The 19,329-nt window shown below is 47.1% G+C and overlaps 1 protein-coding gene across 2 annotated transcripts in view; it reads right to left on the bottom strand.

Moving 5' to 3' along the window:
- Nucleotides 1–19,329, bottom strand: part of tmem117 (transmembrane protein 117) — a 336,326-nt gene that overhangs the window by 199,014 nt on the left and 117,983 nt on the right. For both annotated transcript variants that reach the window (XM_086009384.1, XM_086009385.1), the window contains one exon: nucleotides 10,176–10,308. In XM_086009384.1, the coding sequence (XP_085865510.1) occupies nucleotides 10,176–10,308 (133 nt within the window). The remainder of the gene's footprint in view (nucleotides 1–10,175; nucleotides 10,309–19,329) is intronic.

Below are 19,329 nucleotides of genomic sequence, written 5' to 3'. Positions count from 1 at the left end.
CACGGTGGTCCAGCGAAACAGGCTGGCAACAGGTATTGCGCAGACCCTTCCCGGACAGCGGCGGGCTAGAGCCCGACCGAGTGGCACAGAAAAAGGCCGAGCAGCGTCGACGGGGGAGAGAGAGAGGGCAGAGCGCACAGGGCGCAGCCGGTGTTCAGGACCGGGCGGCGTCAACGGGGGAGAGAGACGAGAGAGAGTAGAGTGCAGCCGATGTTCAAGGGCCGAGCAGCGTCAACGGGGGAAGAGAGGCGCGCAGGAAAACGCGAGGCACTGCCATTGCCACGAGGACTGCAGAGAGCGGCGTTGGCAGCTCAGGAGCAGCGCGCGAAACCCACAGGGTGTCGCCATTTGCCACGAGGACCGCCGAGAGCGGCGTTGGCAGCAGCACGGGAGACGCCATTTTAAGCCGCAGCGGGGAAGAAAGGAAAGCGCGGGAGATGCCATTTTAAGCCAGTCTAACCACACCCAAAAATGCCGAAGAGTGGCAGTATCACAGCGTTCGACAATGAAGTCGAAGATTGGACGACATATGTCGAACGCATAAAAGTATACTGCAAAGCGAAGGAAGTGCCAGATGACAAGAAAGCGCTGGTATTGTTGAATTCAATGGGTGCAAAAACGTATGGCTTACTACGAAACCTAGTAACCCCAGAGAAGCCAGTAGAAAAGGATTTTGAAAACATAGTGTCAATCCTACAGGACCACTTAAACCCCACACCACTGCTGATAGCAGAAAGATTTAAGTTTCACAAAAGGAACCAGCATAAAGATGAAAGTAATGCTGAGTATTTAACGGAACTGCGCAAGCTATCGAAACACTGCCAGTTTGGAACGGGACTAGCAGATACTTTAAGGGACAAGTTTGTGTGTGGGCTTCAAAGTGAAGGAACCCAGAAACGGCTTCTATCAGAAAAGGATCTTATGCTGGACAAGGCTTTCAGCATTGCAGTATCGCACGAAGCAGCAGCACGGGGCACTGCAGAGATACAACGGACACCGCAAGAATATGGCACAAATGAAATGTCATACGGAACAGTGAAGTGCTATCGCTGCGGCAGAACAACACACGACCATAATGATTGCTGGTTCAAGGACAAAGTGTGCAGACTGTGCGGAAAAGTAGGACACATAGCAAAAGTCTGCAGGTCGGGAAAGAAAACCAGCAGCAAGAAATCTCCACAGGAGAAGTACAAGAAGGTACATAAGGTGACGGAGAGTAGTTCAGATGAACAGAAGAGTGATACAGACTCCGGAAGCAAGGAGCTGGGTTGTCTGAAACAACATAATGTGATCAAAACGGAGGATCACCAAACTATCTGGGTCACGCTCAAGATAGCAGGAGTCCAAGTAAAAATGGAACTGAACACAAGATCAGCCCTAACAGTCATAAACCGAAGGGACTACAAGCGGCTATTCTCACATATACCCTTGAGAGATACAAAGATTGTCTTGAAGACGTACACGAGGCAAAAAGTCTACCCCAAAGGAAAAATAAGGGTGAACGTTATATATAACGGCAAGGAAACACCAAAAATGGACCTATATGTATTGCCAGATGGAGGACCACCACTACTAGGACGTGAATGGATCCGGAAGATACAGCTAGATTGGCATTCCATACAAGCACTGACTGTAGATGCCAAAAAGGATGACAACGTCACACCTGGACGACTGTCAAAAATGCTAACTGACGCACAAGAAGTGTTCCAGCAGGGACTCGAAACACTAAAAGGCATAACAGCGACGATCAAAATAGAGGAAAATGCAAGCCCAAAGTTTTTTTTTTTTTTTTTTTTAAGGCCAGACCGGTACCTTATGCGATCCGCCCAGCCGTCGAAACAGAGCTGGAAGGTTTGGAACGTTCAGGAGTACTGTCCAAAGTGGACTGGAGCGAGTGGGCTACACCCATCGTTCCTGTAATGAAGAGGTCGTTGAGTGATATGCCTGGGGAACCAAAGAAGGTACGCATTTGTGGGGACTTTAAGGTGACAGTGAACCCAGTCCTTCACACTGTACAATATCCGCTTCCGCGGATTGAAGATATTTTCGCCTCGCTATCTGGAGGGAAACGCTTCACTAAGATTGATCTGGCCCAGGCGTACCTGCAAATGGAGGTAGAAGAAGCCTCAAAACAGTACCTCACAATCAACACTCATAAAGGTCTCTACCAATACAACCGGCTGGTGTTCGGGGTAGCATCAGCTCCGGCTATTTGGCAAAGGGCAATGGAACAAGTCCTGCAAGGGATTCCAGGGACCCAGTGTTATTTGGACGACATCCTGGTCACGGGCGAAAATGACAGTGATCACCTCGCCAACCTGGAGCAGGTGCTCACTAGATTGAAGGAATATGGGCTCCGAGCTGATCGCCACAAATGCGAGTTTTCCAGAAGCAGATCCGTATTGTGGCCACGTTATTGATAGAGGGGTTACATAAGTCCCCTGAAAAGATTGAGGCAGTAGTCAAGGCTCCAGCACCGGAAAATGTGTCACAACTGAGGTCGTTCCTCGGGCTGGTGAACTACTACCATAAGTTCTTGCTGAATTTGTCTACCGTACTACACCCACTGAACACCCTACTGCAAACGGGGGTACCATGGAAGTGGAGTGATGAATGTAAACGAGCTTTCCAGAAGAGCAAAGCATTGATCACATCAAAAGAGGTGTTGGCTCATTTCAACCCAGCACTACCAATTCGGTTGGCGTGTGATGCATCACCCTATGGCATTGGAGCGGTGCTGTCGCACAAATTCCCGGACGGCTCGGAGAGGCCAGTAGCCTTTGCGTCTCGGTCACTAACCTCAGCCGAGCGTAACTACGCCCAGATTGACAGGGAGGCCCTCAGCCTAGTGTGGGGAGTGAAAAAGTTCAATCACTATCTGCACGGGCAGAAGTTCACCTTGCTGACTGACCACCAACCACTTGTCTCCATCTTTAATCCAAAGAAGGGCGTTCCGGTGATGACTGCACAACAGCTACAAAGATGGTCCCTTTTTCTAGGGGCGCACCAATATGAAATCGAGTATAAGGGCACGAAACAGCATGGAAACGCTGATGGGCTATCACGCCTGCCACTACCTACTGCGGAGGAAGCACCAGCAGTGGATCCTGTCGAAATATTTCATTCGACTATAATTGAATGCTTGCCATTAACTAACGCTGGCATAGAGAAGGAGACCCGAAATGACCCGACACTGTCTCGGGTATATGATTTGACGGCGAAGGGCTGGCCAGCACATGGCGACTCACTGTTGCCAGCATTCTCGACAAGGAGAGAACATTGGAAGCTGATGAATCAACTGACGACAGGGTGCTAGAATCGCCTCTGCACTAAGAGCGAGACACTCAGGAAAGGCGTTATCCAGAAAGAATCAGGAAGCCTCCCCAGAGACTGAATATATGAATGGAGGTTTTTTTACGCAGTGCGTTATGTAATGCACTGCCTGAAAGGGCGGTGGAAGCAAATTTAATAGTAACTTTCGAAAGGGAATTGGATCGATACTTGAAAAGGAAAAATTTTCAGGGCTATGGGGAAAGAGTGGGTCTGATTGGATAGCTCTTTTCAAAGAGCCAGCACAGGCATGATGGGCCAAATGGCCTCCTTCTATGCTGTTGAATTCTATAATTCTAGGTCAGAAATGTTGGAAATTCTTTAGTTTCTGATGACTTGCCTGATATTCGCGGGCAACTTGTATTTTCTAACTTTATTGCAGAGAAGCCGGCACTTGGTGTTGGCACATCTGGATTTCACCTCCACTGCTGACGCAAGACGGTTCTCTTTGATTCGAGCTGCGGTAATTATTCAGAAGTCAAGGGCCTAGAAATTCGTCGCAGGCGGTGGCGCGAAACGGGCGCCATCGGTACGGCCATCCGTTATATGCAACGCCTGATATTTAGTTCCATTGACGGCAATGGAGCTGAATATCAGGCACTGCATCCGGAGGAGTGTGAGGTAATGCATTTGGGGAGGGCTAACAAGGCAAAGGAATACACATTAAACGGTGACAAAAAGGACACCGAGAAGTGCAGAGGATCAGAGGGACCTTGGAGTGCAAGTCCACAGATCCCTGAAGGTAGCAGGACAGGTAGATAAGGTGGTTAAGAAGGCATACGGGATACTTGCCTTTATTAGCTGAGGCATAGAATATAAGAGCAGGGAGGTTATGCTCGAACTGTATAAAACACTAAATAACAACAGAAAATGCTGGAAAAACTCAGCAGGTCAGGCAACACCCGTGGAGAGAAATTTGAGTTGACGTTTCGGAAGAAATTAGATAGGTTATCGACCAATATTCACTACAAGCCCACTGACTCCCACAGCTACCTGGACTACACTTCCTCCCACCCCGCTTCCTGTAAGGACTCTATTCCATTCTCCCAGTTTCTCCGTCTCCGCCGTATCTGCTCCGACGATGCCACCTTCCACACCAGTGCTTCCGACACGTCTTCCTTTTTCCGCAACCGAGGATTCCCCTCTACCGTGGTTGACACTGCCCTCGACCGGGTCAGTTCCATCTCCCGCACTTCTGCCCTCACCCCTGCCCCTCCCGGAACCACGATAGGGTTCCCCTTGTCCTCACCTTTCACCCCACCAGCCTCCACATTCAACGGATCATCCTCCGGCATTTCCGCTACCTCCAAAGTGATCCCACCACCAAACGTATCTTCCCCTCCCCTCCCCTTTCAGCATTCCGTAGGGACCACTCCCTCCGAGACACCCTAGTCCACTCCTCTATCACCCCAAACAGCCCTTCCCCTTCGCCTGGCACCTTCCCGTGCAAGCGGAGGAGATGTAACACCTGCCCCTATACCTCCCCCCTTCCCACTGTCCAGGGCCCCAAACACCCCTTCCAGGTGAAACAGCGATTTACTTGTACTTCTCGCAATCTAGTATACTGTATTCGCTGCTCACGATGTGATCTCCTCTACATTGGGGAGACCAAACGCAGATTGGGTGACTGCTTTGCGGAACACCTCCGTTCAGTCCGTAAGGGTGACCCCGAGCTTCCGGTCGCCTGTCATTTTAATTCACCGCTCCATTCCCACTCGGACCTCACCATCCTTGGCCTCTTGTATTGTTCCACGGAAGCTCAACATAAACTCGAGGAACAGCACCTCATCTTCCGATTAGGCACTCTGCAGCCTTCCGGACTCAATATCGAGTTCAACAATTTCAGATCATAACCTCGGCCCCTATTACACATTTTTTCTTGTAATTTTTCCACTCCTTTCCCCCCTCCCTTTCCTTTTGTTTCTCTCTCACACCTGGCAGCTATCTCTTGCCTTGCCAGTACACTTTACACCTAATCTCAGCCTATTACCATCTCGTCTAGCTCTTTTGTTTCTTTCACTTCTTTTGTCCGATCGCAGCCTTCGATCTAACTTCTTTTCTTTCCAATTTTGAAGAAGGGTTCGACCCGAAACGTCAACTCAAATTTCTCTCCATGGATGTTGCCTGACCTGCTGAGTTTTTCCAGCATTTTCTGTTGTTATTTCGGATTTCCAACATCTGCAGTATTTTGCTATTGTATAAAACACCAGTTAAGCCACAGGTAGAGAACTACGTACAGTTCTGATCACCACATTACAGGAAAGATGTGACTGCCCTAGAGAGGGTACAGAGGGGATTTTCAAGGATGTTGCCTGGGCTGGGGAATTTTAACTATGAGGAAAGATTGAATAGGCTGGGGGTTGTTTTCTTTGGAACAGAGGAGGCTGAGGGGAGACCTAATTGAGGTGTATAAAATTATGAAGGACCTATTTCCCTTAGCAGAGGGGTCGATAACCAGGAGGCACAGATTTGAAGTAATTGGTCGGAAGTTTAGAGGGGATTTGAGGAGAATTTTTTTCACCCAGAGGGTGGTGGGGGTCTGGAACTCACTGCCTGAAAGGGTGGTAGAGGCAGAAACCCTCATCACATTTAAACAGCACTTGGATATGCACTTGAAGTGCCGTAACCTGCAGGGCTACGGACCAAGAGCTGGAAAGTGGAATTAGGCTGGATCGCTCTTTGTCGGCCGGCACGGACACAATGGGCCGAATGACCTCCTTCTGTGCTGTAAATTTCTATGATTCTGATTCTATGATAACAGGCGGCCGATCTGATACCGTCCGTTTTGGGCCTCCACCCGAGATGAATTTCTAGCCCATGCACTGTTGCAATGCACATTTTAGATGAACCAGTTTGAAAGCCAAAAAAAACCACTCTTTAAAAATTATCAGCAGCCATTCAAGAATCAAGAGTATGTTCTGCAGACAAAACTGGGATTTTTATTCTCGGGCAGTTGTATAAAAATGCAGAAGCCGCTGGAATCTTTTCCTTCCTCTGCAGGCACAAGATTCACAAATAACGACGTTTATTGCATTCCGACTGCTGAAGTCTTGGCAGAACTTCAACCCCAGAGCAGAGCCACACAAATCCAGAGTGGACACTTTGTCACTATCTGTGCAAGAGAGACTCGACATGGGAGTTGTGGACTCTTTCTCAGGAGCGGTCAGAGAAGTTGAACAGCACCGTGGCTCACGTGTGCCTCGAGGTGCAAACAGTGAATCTTCATTGCGGGTGCCGATCATGCTATTCGGTCCCCCATTGGTCTCGTCTACCAAATTCAGTGAGTATTTTCACACGATTACCCCCTTTTGAGCTCATGGCAAAGACAAGACAAAACTAGAAAGTGAATTCCCCATCTACCGGGCCATACCCGATTTATCAATGAGGACATTACATAGAATTATATAGAATTTACAGCACAGAAACAGGCCATTCGGCCCAACTGGTCTATGCTGGCATTTATGCTCCACTCAAGCCTCCTCCCACCCTACTCCATCTAACCCGATCAGCATATTCTTCTATTCCTTTCTCCCTCATGTATTTATCTAGCTTCTCCCTCAATGCATCTATGCTATTTGCCTCAACTACTCCATGTGGTAGCGAGTTCCACATTCTAACCACTCTCTGGGTAAAGAAGTTTCTCCTGAATTCCTAATTGGATTTATTGGTGACAATCTCATATTTATGACCCCTAGTTTATCACCCCCACAACTGGAAACATCTTCTCTGTCTACCCAAGCAAACACTTTCATCATTTTAAAGACTGCCATTTAGGTCACCCCTCAGCTGTCTCTTTTCCTGTTCAGTCTTTCCGGATAGTTATAAAATCTCTGTTCTGGCATCATCCTTGTAAATCTTTTTTGCACCTTCTCTGGTGCCTCTATAGCCTTTTGAAAAATGTGCCAGGCGTCCTTTTCAGCTATGTTTCTTTCTTGTTAACATTTAACATTTTTATTTTACTTTTATCATTAACAGTTTTATTAAAAAAACACAAACATTGCTTAAATCTTTGAAGCTATCATTCACAAATCCCAATAATTCTATAACTTAAACGTACTTCTATTCCCAGATTTGTGACTAAGTAACAACAGAAGATGCTGGGAAAAAACTCAGCAGGCCAGGGAACATCCGTGGGGAGAGAAATAGAATCAACGTTTCAGGTCCAAACCCTTCTTCAGAACTGAGGAAAAAAAAGGCAGGAAATGAAACAGATTAAGAGGCCAGTTTGGGGGCTGGGAAATGGGGGAGGGGATGAAAGAACAAAAGGGAAGTGAAGAGACATTAAGAGATATTCAAGGCGAGACGAGATGGTAATAGGACAGGTAAAGAGACAAAAGACGGCTCTAGATGAAGTGTGAAATGCGCTGGCAGAATGAGAGACAGCTGCCATGTGGGAGAGAAAAAAAGGAAAAGGCACAAACCAAAGGTGCGGATAAAAAATATATAAAAATATAATAGGGGCCGAGGTTATGATCTGAAATTGTTGAACTCGATATTGTAAAGTGCCTAATCGGAAGATGAGGTGCTGTTCCTCGGGCTTACGCTGAGCTTCCGTGGAACAATGCAAGAGACTGCGGACGGTGAGGTCCGAGTGGGAATGGAGCGGTGAATTGAAATGACAGGCGGCCAGGCTTCACTTCCCTTTTGTTCTTTCATCCCCTCCCCCATTTCCCAGCCCCCAAACTGGCCTTTTAATCTGTTTCATTTCCTGCCTTTTTTTCCTCAGTTCTGAAGGAGGGTTTGGACCTGAAACGTTGACTCTATTTCTCTCTCCACAGATGTTGCCTGGCCTGCTGAGTTTTTCCAGCATCTTCTGTTGTTATTTCGGATTTCCAGCATCAGCAGTATTTTGCTATCGTATTTGTGACTAAGTGGTTCTGTTAAGAAGACAAAGTATTGAACTCAAACTCAAGTTTTTTCTAATGGCACGTGCGAACGTGATATGAATATCCTTTGCGTTATGAATTTGCTCGCGCCGCTAGGTCAGCGCAATCCAGGTGCAGGGAACGGTCACTGCACCCGGACAGGGAGCCCGAGGACCAATCGAAATTGGGCCTCAGGCCTCATGGGAATAATTGGGATGAGCTACCAGCGCCTACTGCGCCACCAGAAGCGGCTCACCCACATCAAGGGATCCAACTTGGGCCGCCTGCCTCACTTGGCAGTAGCCCTCAGGTAAGAGCTAGGGATGGGGATGGGGAAAGGGGAAATGTGAAGGATACAAACAGAGGCCGGCAGAGGCCCTCAGGAATACTGTGGAGCGCTCCTGCTCCTCCAGGCTCCACGTGAACATTTTTTTTTTAAAAAGCAAAGCTCACCTTTTTTAAGCGGCTGTTTGTAAGGCCGCACTCACGGCAGGAAAGCCTGAACGGAGCAGGCCCAGGGCAGCCCAATTTCAGGAAGGGACCTAATATGCCTGCTTTAGGCTGCTGCCAGGGACGCCCGAAAAAAATCGCCTGACCCAATATGGGGTCGAATGCATTTCAGGTACCTTTGGGGTGTGGGTCATAGCCCCGCGGAATTGGGTTTTTTTGCCCCCGTTTTCTGCCTGGGTCCAATTTCTACCCCTCAAGTTTAATTCAGTCCACTACACCACCCCCCCACCCCTTAATTATTGATTTAATCTAGGGTTTACTGCTGGCTAATGATGCTCAATAGAGGAGATCAGTTCATTCCGCCCAATATAATCCTGCAATAATAGTCGTCAAAGGAGCTGGAGTGCTCATTTTGTAATGAATACCAACCGAGGCAAAACAGGCTAATCGAGGTGAGCAACCTCTTGACCACAAACATGCATCAATAGTTCTTTTTCCTATAAATTTCCCTATAGATTGGCTGCCGCGTTTCCCTACATTACGACAGTGACTCCACATCAAAAGTACTTCATTGGCTGTCAAGCGCTTTGAGACGTCCGGTGGTCGTGAAAGGCGCTATATAAATGCAAATCTTTCTTTCTTTCTATAAAGTCTAAAAGCAATCTTTTTTTCCACAAAGAAAATATAGGCCAAAGTAATACGAGTACAATTCTAAAAGCTGCAGTGCCCCCCTCCCTCGGATGGGCTCTCTTTGTCGTAACGAGCAGGAGCATCAGTTGAGTTACACCCATGATCGATGCCGTGTTCTCACCGGACGAACGTTTCGGAATCACTGAAGCTAGTTCAGTACAACTGTAGCTCCCTAATCCCGCAATGCACTACACAATGTACCAGAAAGCATTCATCACAATCTTGGGTTGTTGCTTTACAATTTTTTTTTTTTTTTTTTTTTTTTTTTTTTTTAAAAGGAGAAAAATCACAGGGATCAGCCTGGAAAGTCCAAACAATGAGTTTATTTTAAAAAGGGGATATATTCTCCTGCCAGGCGGTTGTTGATCAATAGCAGCAGCAAAAGCCGTCTGCTATGAACTGAAAAATTGTCACTGTTTAACCGTCAAGCTACACTTTGTGATTTGGCAGGGGGGGGGCGGGGGAGAGGAACGACAAGGTTCTCCATTGCATTAAAATACATTTTCAGATATCCCTTTCTTTCTTGCATGTGCGGACAACCAAAGTTCAGGTTAAAAGGTAGAAGTAAGCTATGAAAATCAAAATGGAAAATGCAAGCAGGTACAGCTGCTTATATCATGGGAGGCTTCCCATTACCGGTTTCCTATCGCTGCTGTTACTTTTAACCTGATGCCCAGTGCTTCCTCTGCAATTTGCAGCAAGAGGCTTTTTTCTTCAAGACTAAATATAGGTTGGGGAGCTCACTGCTGCTGAGGTGTTCTACTTAGTGCTGATCCTGCATTGAAGCTGGCTGGCGTTCCCTACGGGTGATTGAATCGGATATAAAACTGCCAAACTTACCTCATATTTCCAGCGATTAAGAGGCACAGGTTGTAAATATGAGAGAAGATGAATAGGCAGAGAATAGCGGAAAAAAACATCACCATCCAGGAGCCATGATCTTTTCGGAACATCTTTAGTCGAAGTAATTGACCTAGTACGAGAAAAATTTAAGGCAAACTTACTTCATTTCAATACAAGCAATTTACTCCGTTAAACATAACTGAAGATCAGCTTAGTGTGAGCATCAATTTATTTTTTTTAAAACAAGCTTAATTCTTGCATAAATCCTCTCCCAAGCAATAATAACAAGGCAGCTCAGAAAAGTAGGACAAAAATGGATGTCAATTAAAAATCAATTTAAAACGTATCAGGAAGAACCTCTTTATTCAAAAAAGTATTAGAATAATCTGCTATGGAGTGTAGCAGAGCCCCAGACATTGGGGTTGTTTAAAATACAGTCAATCCTCTAATAGAGGGATGAGCTTTGACAGGTCAAATCATCTTCTCACCCAGACAGGTCTCCCATTTTTATTTACATAATGTTAAATAGTGCAACAGCAATAGAATCATAGAATGATACAACACAGGAGGAGGCCATTCTGCCCATCCTGCCTGTGCTGGCTCCTTGAAAGAGCTCTCCAATTAGTCCCACCCCCTGCTCCTTCCCCATAGCCCTGCAAATTTTTCCACTTCAAGTACAGTAATCCCTCCCCAACCACAGGGGATACATCCCTGAAAACCCCCGTGGTTAGTAAAACCGCGGTTGGCAAATACAGTATAAATGTTCAAATAACACAATAAAAAATATAAAAGCAATAAATTCATGTTACTTACCTTAACCCTAAATTAAAAACCACGTATACGCAAAATTCACTGCCGTGGTTGGCAAAAGTTGTCGCAGAGAGGAAACCGTGTATACTTGAAATCCGCGTATGGCAAAACCGCGGTTGGGGCGGGATTCCTGTACTTATCCAGTTTGTGAGAAAAGCAATTTCGCAGGCTGCCTGTAGAAAATGGCCTTCTGTTGAATATTGTCAACCTTCAGCTAAAGATTGCTTAAATCTTGTGAAAATAGTGCGTCCTCAAAATGTCCATGTCATGAGACACCCTGGGCAGGATTTTCATTGTGCCGTGGAGTCGGGATTGGAGGCATGCGGGGGGGGGGGGGGGGGGGGGTTAAATCCCGAAATCAGGGGTCCCGACCCCTTCCCGCAACCAAACCCGCCTCCATGCCAGTTTCAAAGGAGGCGGGAACCCGCCCCGCACTGGGACCCACCTACCCGAGGCAGGAAGGGATTAGTGCCAATTAACTGCCTGTTAACAGGCAATTTTTAGCCTAATCCCTATTTTTGATGTTGAAGTGTGGGATTCCAGACGGCTCCAAACCACGCCAAGTTAGAGGAGGCGGGCCGTCAGGTTGAAGGACTTCGAAGGGTCGAGATGTCGGTGTTCAGGTGAGTGATGTGTGCATGAGTGCAAAGGTAAGTGTGTTTGGTGTGTCTAAAGTGAGTAAATACGTTTTACATACCTTTTCAGCCTTCCTTCCTTTAGGTTCCGGGAGTTCCTCATCTCACCGGCACAGAAAGCAGAATGGCTGCGAACTGTCAAAAGTGACAGCCTGCAGCTTTCTGTGCAGGAGAGATTTCTAACTGAGTCTGTGGAGAAGGACTCAGGTTAGAAGTAAGACCGTCAGTGTTTGACAGCTTCAAACAGCTGTGAAACGCTGATATTTCATCTGTCAAAAGCTCTTGACAGATGAAATTTCAGTCTGTGATGTCACCTGTTGCCGGGTGGCCCTTAATTGGCCTGCTGAGCCCGCTGGGCGGGCTCAACAAGGTCAATCAAGTTAAAATCGCGTGGATTGGCCGCATCAGGGGGTTGAACATGTAGCTCAAAAGAGTGAAGAGGTAGGATTGTTGTAGTGTATGTACCTTTAAGAGAGAACTACTTTTACAGCTCCTGTATACTGTAGTACCGGCAGTGACCACACCTGTATATAAGCCTTGAGCATGCCTCTGTACTGTTAGTCTTTCCTCCTCCAGTAAACACCTGTTGATTGTTAAGTTACAGCCTCAGTCTAGTTATTGGAAAACATCATACTTTACGAATCACGGATTCAACAGTGGCAACGAGGTCGATTCGAATCTACCTGCAACTCTGCATTTCCTTTCAAGGATTCGCTCCGGGAGGACGGTGGAAGAAAGTCGAGGCCAGAAGCACGGGTGTCGACCACGAGCAACCGGCCAGTCATCCGGCAGAGAGTGAACATCGCAGGGGAGGCTGTTGAGAGCTGGGCTTGGTTCTCCAGCCACGACGATCCAGCAACAGACTGGCAACAGGTACAGCGCAGACCCTTCCCGGACAGCGGCGGCTGGAGCCGACCAACGGCACAGAGAAGGCCGAGCAGCATCGACGGGGTAAGAGAGGGTGAAGCGCACAGGGCGCAGCCAGGGGTTGAAAACTGAGCGGCGTCGACGGAAAACAAAAAGAGAGAGAGGGTAAAGCAGCAGCCGGGTTCAGGACTGAGCGGCGGCAACGAGAGAGGCGCACAGGAGAACGTGCAGAGCACAGCCAGGGCTCAAGGGCTGAACAGCATCTGCGGGGGAAAGAAAGGAAGTGCGGGAGACGCCATTTTAGAAGCCGTAGTGGAGAAGAAGGGCGAGCGCGGGAAGAAAGGAAAGCGCGGGAGACGCCATTTTGTGCCAGCGGAGAAAAAGGGAGAGCGCGGGAGACGCCATTTTAGACAGTTTAATCACACCCAGAGATGCCGGAGAGTGGCAGTATCACTGCGTTCGACAATGAAGTCGAAGATTGGGCGACATATGTGGAACGCATTGAGGTGCACTGCAAGGCGAATGAAGTGCCAAATGCTAGGAAAGCACTGGTTTTGTTGAATTCCATGGGTGCAAAAACTTATGGCTTACTGCAAAACCTAATAACCCCAGAGAAGGCAGTGGATAAGAATTTCGAAAGCATAGTGGAAATCCTACAGGACCACTTAAACCCCACACCGCTGCTGATTGCAGAAAGATTTAAGTTCCACAAAAGGAACCAGCATAAAGACGAAAGTAATGCTGAGTACTTAACGGAACTGCGCAAGCTATCGAAACACTGCCAGTTTGGATTGGGACTAGCAGATACGTTAAGGGACAAGTTTGTGTGTGGGCTTCAAAGTGAAGGAACCCAGAAACGGCTTCTATCAGAAAAGGATCTTACGCTGGACAAGGCTTATAGCATGGCAGTATCACACGAAGCAGCCGCACGGGGCGCTGCAGAGATACAACGGAGACCGCAAGAATACCGCAAGAATATGGCACCAATGAAATGTCATATGGAGCAGGGAAGTGTTATCGCTGCGGCAGAACAACACACGACCAGAAGGATTGTTGGTTCAAGGACCAAGTGTGCAGACAGTGTGGGAAAGCAGGACACATAGCAAGAGTCTGCAGGTCAGGGAAGAAAACCAGCAGCAAGAAATCTCCACAGGAGAAGTACAAAAAGGTACATAAGGTGATGGAGAGTAGTTCAGACGAACAGAAAAGTGATACAGACTCCGGAAGCAAGGAGCTGGGTTGTCTGAAACTACATAAGGTAATCAAAATGGAGGATCACCAGACTATCTGGGTCACGCTCAAGATAGACGGAGTCCAAGTGAAAATGGAATTGGACACAGGATCAGCCCTAACAGTCATAAACCAAAGGGACTACAAGTGGCTATTTTCACATATACCCTTGAAAGCTACAGAGATTGTCTTGAAGACGTACACGGGGCAAAAAGTCTACCCCAAAGGAAAAATAAGGGTGAACGTGATATACAAAGGCCAGGAAATACCCAAAATGGACCTATATGTATTGCCAGATGGAGGACCACCACTACTAGGACGTGAATGGATCCGGAAGATACAATTAGATTGTCATTCCATACAGGCACTGAAGGTTGAGGCCAATAAGGATGACGACGTCATACCTGGACGACTGTCAAAAATGCTAACTGACGCACAAGAAGTGTTCCAGGAGGGACTCGGAACACTAAAAGGCATAACAGCGATGATTAAAAGAGAGGAAAATGCACGCCCAAAGTTTTTTAAGGCCAGACCGGTGCCTTATGCAATCCGACCAGCCGTCGAAGCAGAGCTGGAAGGGTTGGAACATTCAGGAGTACTGTCCAAAGTAGACTGGAGCGAGTGGGCTACACCCATTGTTCCTGTAATGAAGAGGTCGTTGAGTAATACGCCTGGGGAACCAAAGAAGGTCCGCATCTGTGGGGATTTTAAGGTGACAGTGAACCCAGTCCTTCACACGGTACAATATCCACTTCCACGGATTGAGGATACTTTCGCCTCGCTATCTGGAGGTAAACGCTTCACCAAAATTGATCTGGCCTAGGCGTACCTGCAAATGGAGGTAGAAGAAGCCTCGAAACAACACCTCACGATCAACACTCATAAAGGTCTCTACCAATACAACCGGCTGGTGTTCGGGGTAGCATCGGCTCCGGCTATTTGGCAAAGGGCAATGGATCAAGTCCTGCAAGGGATTCCAGGGACCCAGTGTTATTTGGACGACATCCTGGTCACGGGCGAAAATGACAGTGATCACCTCGCCAACCTGGAGAAGGTGCTCACTAGATTAAAGGAATATGGGCTACGAGCTAATCGCCACAAGTGCGAGTTTTTCCAGAAACAGATCTCGTATTGTGGCCACGTTATTGATGAAGAGGGGTTACATAAGTCCCCTGAAAAGATTGAGGCAGTAGTCAAGGCTCCAGCACCGGAAAATGTGTCACAACTGAGGTCGTTCCTCGGGCTGGTGAACTACTACCATAAGTTCTTACCAAATTTGTCTACAGTATTACACCCACTGAACACCCTACTGCAAACGGGGGTACCATGGAAGTGGAATGACGAATGTAAACGAGCTTTCCAGAAGTGCAAAGAATTGATCACATCAAAAGAGGTGTTGGCCCATTTCAACCCAGCACTACCAATTCGGTTGGCATGTGATGCATCACCCTATGGTATTGGAGCGGTGCTGTCGCACAAATTCCCAGATGGGTTGGAGAGGCCAGTAGCCTTTGCGTCTCGGTCACTAACCTCAGCCGAGCGCAACTACGCCCAGATCGACAGGGAGGCCCTCAGCCTAGTATGGGGAGTTAAAAAATTCAACCACTATCTGCATGGGCAGAAGTTCACCTTGCTGGCTGACCACCAACCACTTGTCTCCATCTTTAATCCAAAGAAGGGCGTTCCGGTGATGACTGTACAACGGCTACAAAGATGGTCCCTTTTTCTAGGGGTGAACCAATATGAAATAGAGTATAAGGGCACAAAACAGCATGGAAACGCTGATGGGCTATCACGCCTGTCACTGCCTACTGTGGAGGAAGCACCAGCAGCGGACCCTATCGAAATATTTTATTCGTCAATAATTGAACGATTGCCAGTAACTAACGCGGATATAGAGAAGGAGACCCGCAATGATCCGACACTGTCTCGGGTATATGATTTGACGGTGAAGGGATGGCCAACACATGGCGACTCACTGTTGCCAGCATTCTCATCCAGAAGAGAACAGCTGTCAGTATGCCAGGGGACAGTGATGTGTGGATCCCGAGTGGTAATTCCACCCAAGTTAAGGGAGAGACTGCTCAATGAGCTTCACGAAGGCCATCTGGGAGGGGTGAAAATGAAAAGCCTTGCTAGGGCTTGTGTGTGGTGGCTGGGGATCGATCAACAAATCGAGGACCTAACAAAGAGCTGCTCAGGATGCCAGAAGGTCCAAAATGCACCACCACATGCCCCTCTGCACCCATGGGAGTGGCCCTCTTCTCCATGGCAACGGGTGCATATTGATTTTGCTGGTCCATTCATGGACTCAATGTTCTTAATAGCAGTGGATGCGCACTCGAAATGGCCTGAGGTGATCAAAATGTCCTCAATCACTACAGAGAAAACGATTGCAGTCCTACGGACCATATTTGCCAGGAGCGGCTTGCCAGAGCAGATTTGCTCTGATAACGGACCACAGTTTGTGTCCGAAGAGTTTCGGAAATTTATGAGAAGGAATGGGGTAAGACATTACACATCCGCCCCGTATCATCCAGCCACAAATAGATTGGCTGAGAGGTTCGTACAAACCTTTAAAAAGGCGATAAGGGCCATGTGCGATGATGAAATTCCACTACAGCATAAGGTGGACAATTTCCTGTTAGCCTACAGAAATGCGACACATGCAGTTACCAACCTCAGAAACAGTAGCAGCGGAAACTGATGAACTAACCGACGAAAAGGGGCCAGAATCGCCTCCGCACCAAGAATAAGAACCTCAGGAAAGGCGCTATCCAGAAAGGATCAGGAAGCCGCCCCAAAGACTGAATCTATAAATGGACTATTTCAGTTAAATGTGCATGTTAAAGTGTTAACTGTTATTTGAATGTTATGGGTACTGTTAATCTAAAAGGGGAGGAATTGTAGTGTATGTACCTTTAAGAGAGAACTACTTTTTCAGCTCTGTATACTGTAGTACCGGCAGTGACCACACCTGTATATAAGCCTTGAGCATGCCTCTGTACTGTTAGTCTTTAGACTACCCTCCTCCAGTAAACACCTGTTGATTGTTAATTTACAGCCTCCATCTAGTTATTGGAAAACATCATACTTTAAGAATCACGGATTCAACAGTTACCTCTAGACTTGACTATTCCAACGCACTCCTGGTCGGCCTCCAAAAGTTCTACCTCCGTAAACTTGAGGTCATCCAAAACTCTGCGGCCAATGTCCTAACTCGCACCAAGCCCCGTTCACCCATCACCCCTGTGCTCACTGATCTACAGTAGCTCCCAGTTAAGCAACGCCTCGATTTTGAAATTCTCATCCTTGGTTACAAATCCCTCCATGGCCTTACCCCTCCCTATCTTCTCCAGCCATATAACCCTCCAGCCCTACAACCCTTCAAAGAAGAAAAAAACCCTGGTCCAGATGGATTACATCTGCGCATTTTAAAAGAATCTAGGGAAGAGATAGCAGAGGTATTACTAAACATATTTAATAATTCATTGGAAAAAGGTATAGTGCCAGAGGACTGGTGGATAGCTAACATAATACCTATATTTAAGAAGGGAGATAGAACATGTCCAGGGAACTATAGACTGTGAGCTTAGCATCAGTGGTAAGAAAAATAAAAGGAGAAAATAGAAGAACATCTAGAAGCCAAAAATATAATAATGAATAGTCAGCATGGATTTCAAAAGGGAAAGTCTTGCTTGACCAACCACATTGAATTTTTTGAAGAGGTAACAGGAGAGAATAGACAAGGATAATGCAATAGATGTAATTTATCTAGATTTTCAAAAGGCCTTCGATAAGGTACCACATACACAAATCACTAAAAGTTGCGACACAGGTTAACAAGGCCATAAAAAAAAGCAAACCAGGCACTAGGGTTTATTTCGAGAGGGATAGAATTGAAAGGTAGTGAAGTTATGCTAAACTTGTATCGAGCCTTGGTTAGCCCACATTTGGAGTACTATGTGCAATTCTGGTCGCCATATTATAAAAAGGATATAGAGGCACTGGAGAGGGTGCAGAGAAGATTTACAAGGATGATAGCAGAAATGCGAGGGTATACCTATCAGGAAAGGATGAACAGACTGGGTCTCTTTTGCTTGAAAAAAGGCTGAGGAGTGACCTAATTGAGGTCTTTAAAATTATGAAAGGTTTTGATAAAGTAGATACAGAGAGAGTGTTTCCACTTGTGGGAGAAGGGCATAACTAGAGGCCATCAATATAAGACAGTCACCAAGAAATCCAATAGGGAATTCAGAAGAAACTTCTTTACCCAAAGAGTGGTGAGAATGTGGAATTCGCTACCACAGGGAGTAGTTGAGGCAAATAGTATAGATGCATTTAAGGGGAGGCTAGATAAGCCTATGAGGGAGAAGGGAATAGAGGGTTATGCTGACAGAGTTAGATGAGGAAAGACGGGAGGAGGCTCGAGTGGAGCATAAACGCCGGCATTGACTGGTTGGGCTGAATGGCCTGTTTATGTGCCGTATATCCTATGTAATCCTCTGTAATATCAACGCTGCTCCAATTCTGGCTTCTTGAGTATCCCTGATCTTAATTGCTCCACCATTGGTGGCCGTGCCTTCAGCTGCCAAGGCCCTAAACTCTAGAATTCCCTCCCTAAACCTCTCTGCCTCTCTTTCCTCCTTTAAGACACTCCTTAAAACCTACCGCTTTCTGCCGCAATATCTCATTATGTGGCTCAATGTCAATTTTCTTTTGATAATGCTCCGTGGAGCACCTTGGGGGGTTTTACTACGTTAAATACGCTATAAAAATACAAGTTGTTGTCGTCGTTGCATTCCAGATCATAATTTGGCTCGGCATCCTTGCTGAAGTGTGGCGCGCAAAATTGGCCACAATACTCCAACTGGGGCCTAACCAGTGTTTTATAAAGGTTTAGCATAACTTCCTTGCTTTTGTACTCTATGGGCAGGATTTTCATTGGGCCATGGAGGCGGGATTGGATGCGTGTGGGGGGTTAAAATCCCGAAATTGGGGGGGCACAAACCCATCCCGCCCCAAACCGCCTCCATGCCAGTTTCAAAGGAGGCGGGTACCCGCCCCACACTGGGACCCGCCTCCCCAAGGCGGGAAGGGGATTAGTGCCAAATAACTGCCTGTTAACAGGTAGTTAACAGGCAGTTTTTAGCCTAATCCCTATTTTCATTCTTGAAGTGTGGGATTCCAGACAGCTCCAAACCACGCCAAGTTAACGAGGCGGGCCGTCAGGATGAAGGACTTGGAGGGTTCGAGATGTCCGGTGTTCAGGTGAGTGATGGATGCATGAGTGAAGAGGTAAGTGTGTTTGGTGTGTTTAAAGAAGTTTTGACCTTTACAGCCTTCCTTCCTTCAGGTCTCGGGAGTCCCTCATCTCACCGGCACAGAAAGCAGAATGGCCGCGATCTGTCAAAAGTTGCAGCATTCAGCTTTCTGTTCCAGAGAGATCTCTAAAGCATCCTGAGGGGAAGGAATTAACTTAGAATACAGATTGTCAGTGTTTGACAGCTTCAAACAGCCGTGAAACGCTGATATTTCATCTGTTAAAAGGTCTTGACAGATGAAATATCAATCTGTGACGTCACCTGTTGCCGGTTGGCCCTTAATTG

This window comes from Somniosus microcephalus, chromosome 16, assembly GCF_052327205.1.
Source record: "Somniosus microcephalus isolate GS21.2 chromosome 16, FLI_Smic_1.0, whole genome shotgun sequence".
NCBI classification, from domain to species: Eukaryota; Metazoa; Chordata; class Chondrichthyes; order Squaliformes; family Somniosidae; genus Somniosus; species Somniosus microcephalus.
Note: the sequence above shows the minus strand (reverse complement) of the source record. Positions and strands in the feature narration are given on the sequence as shown.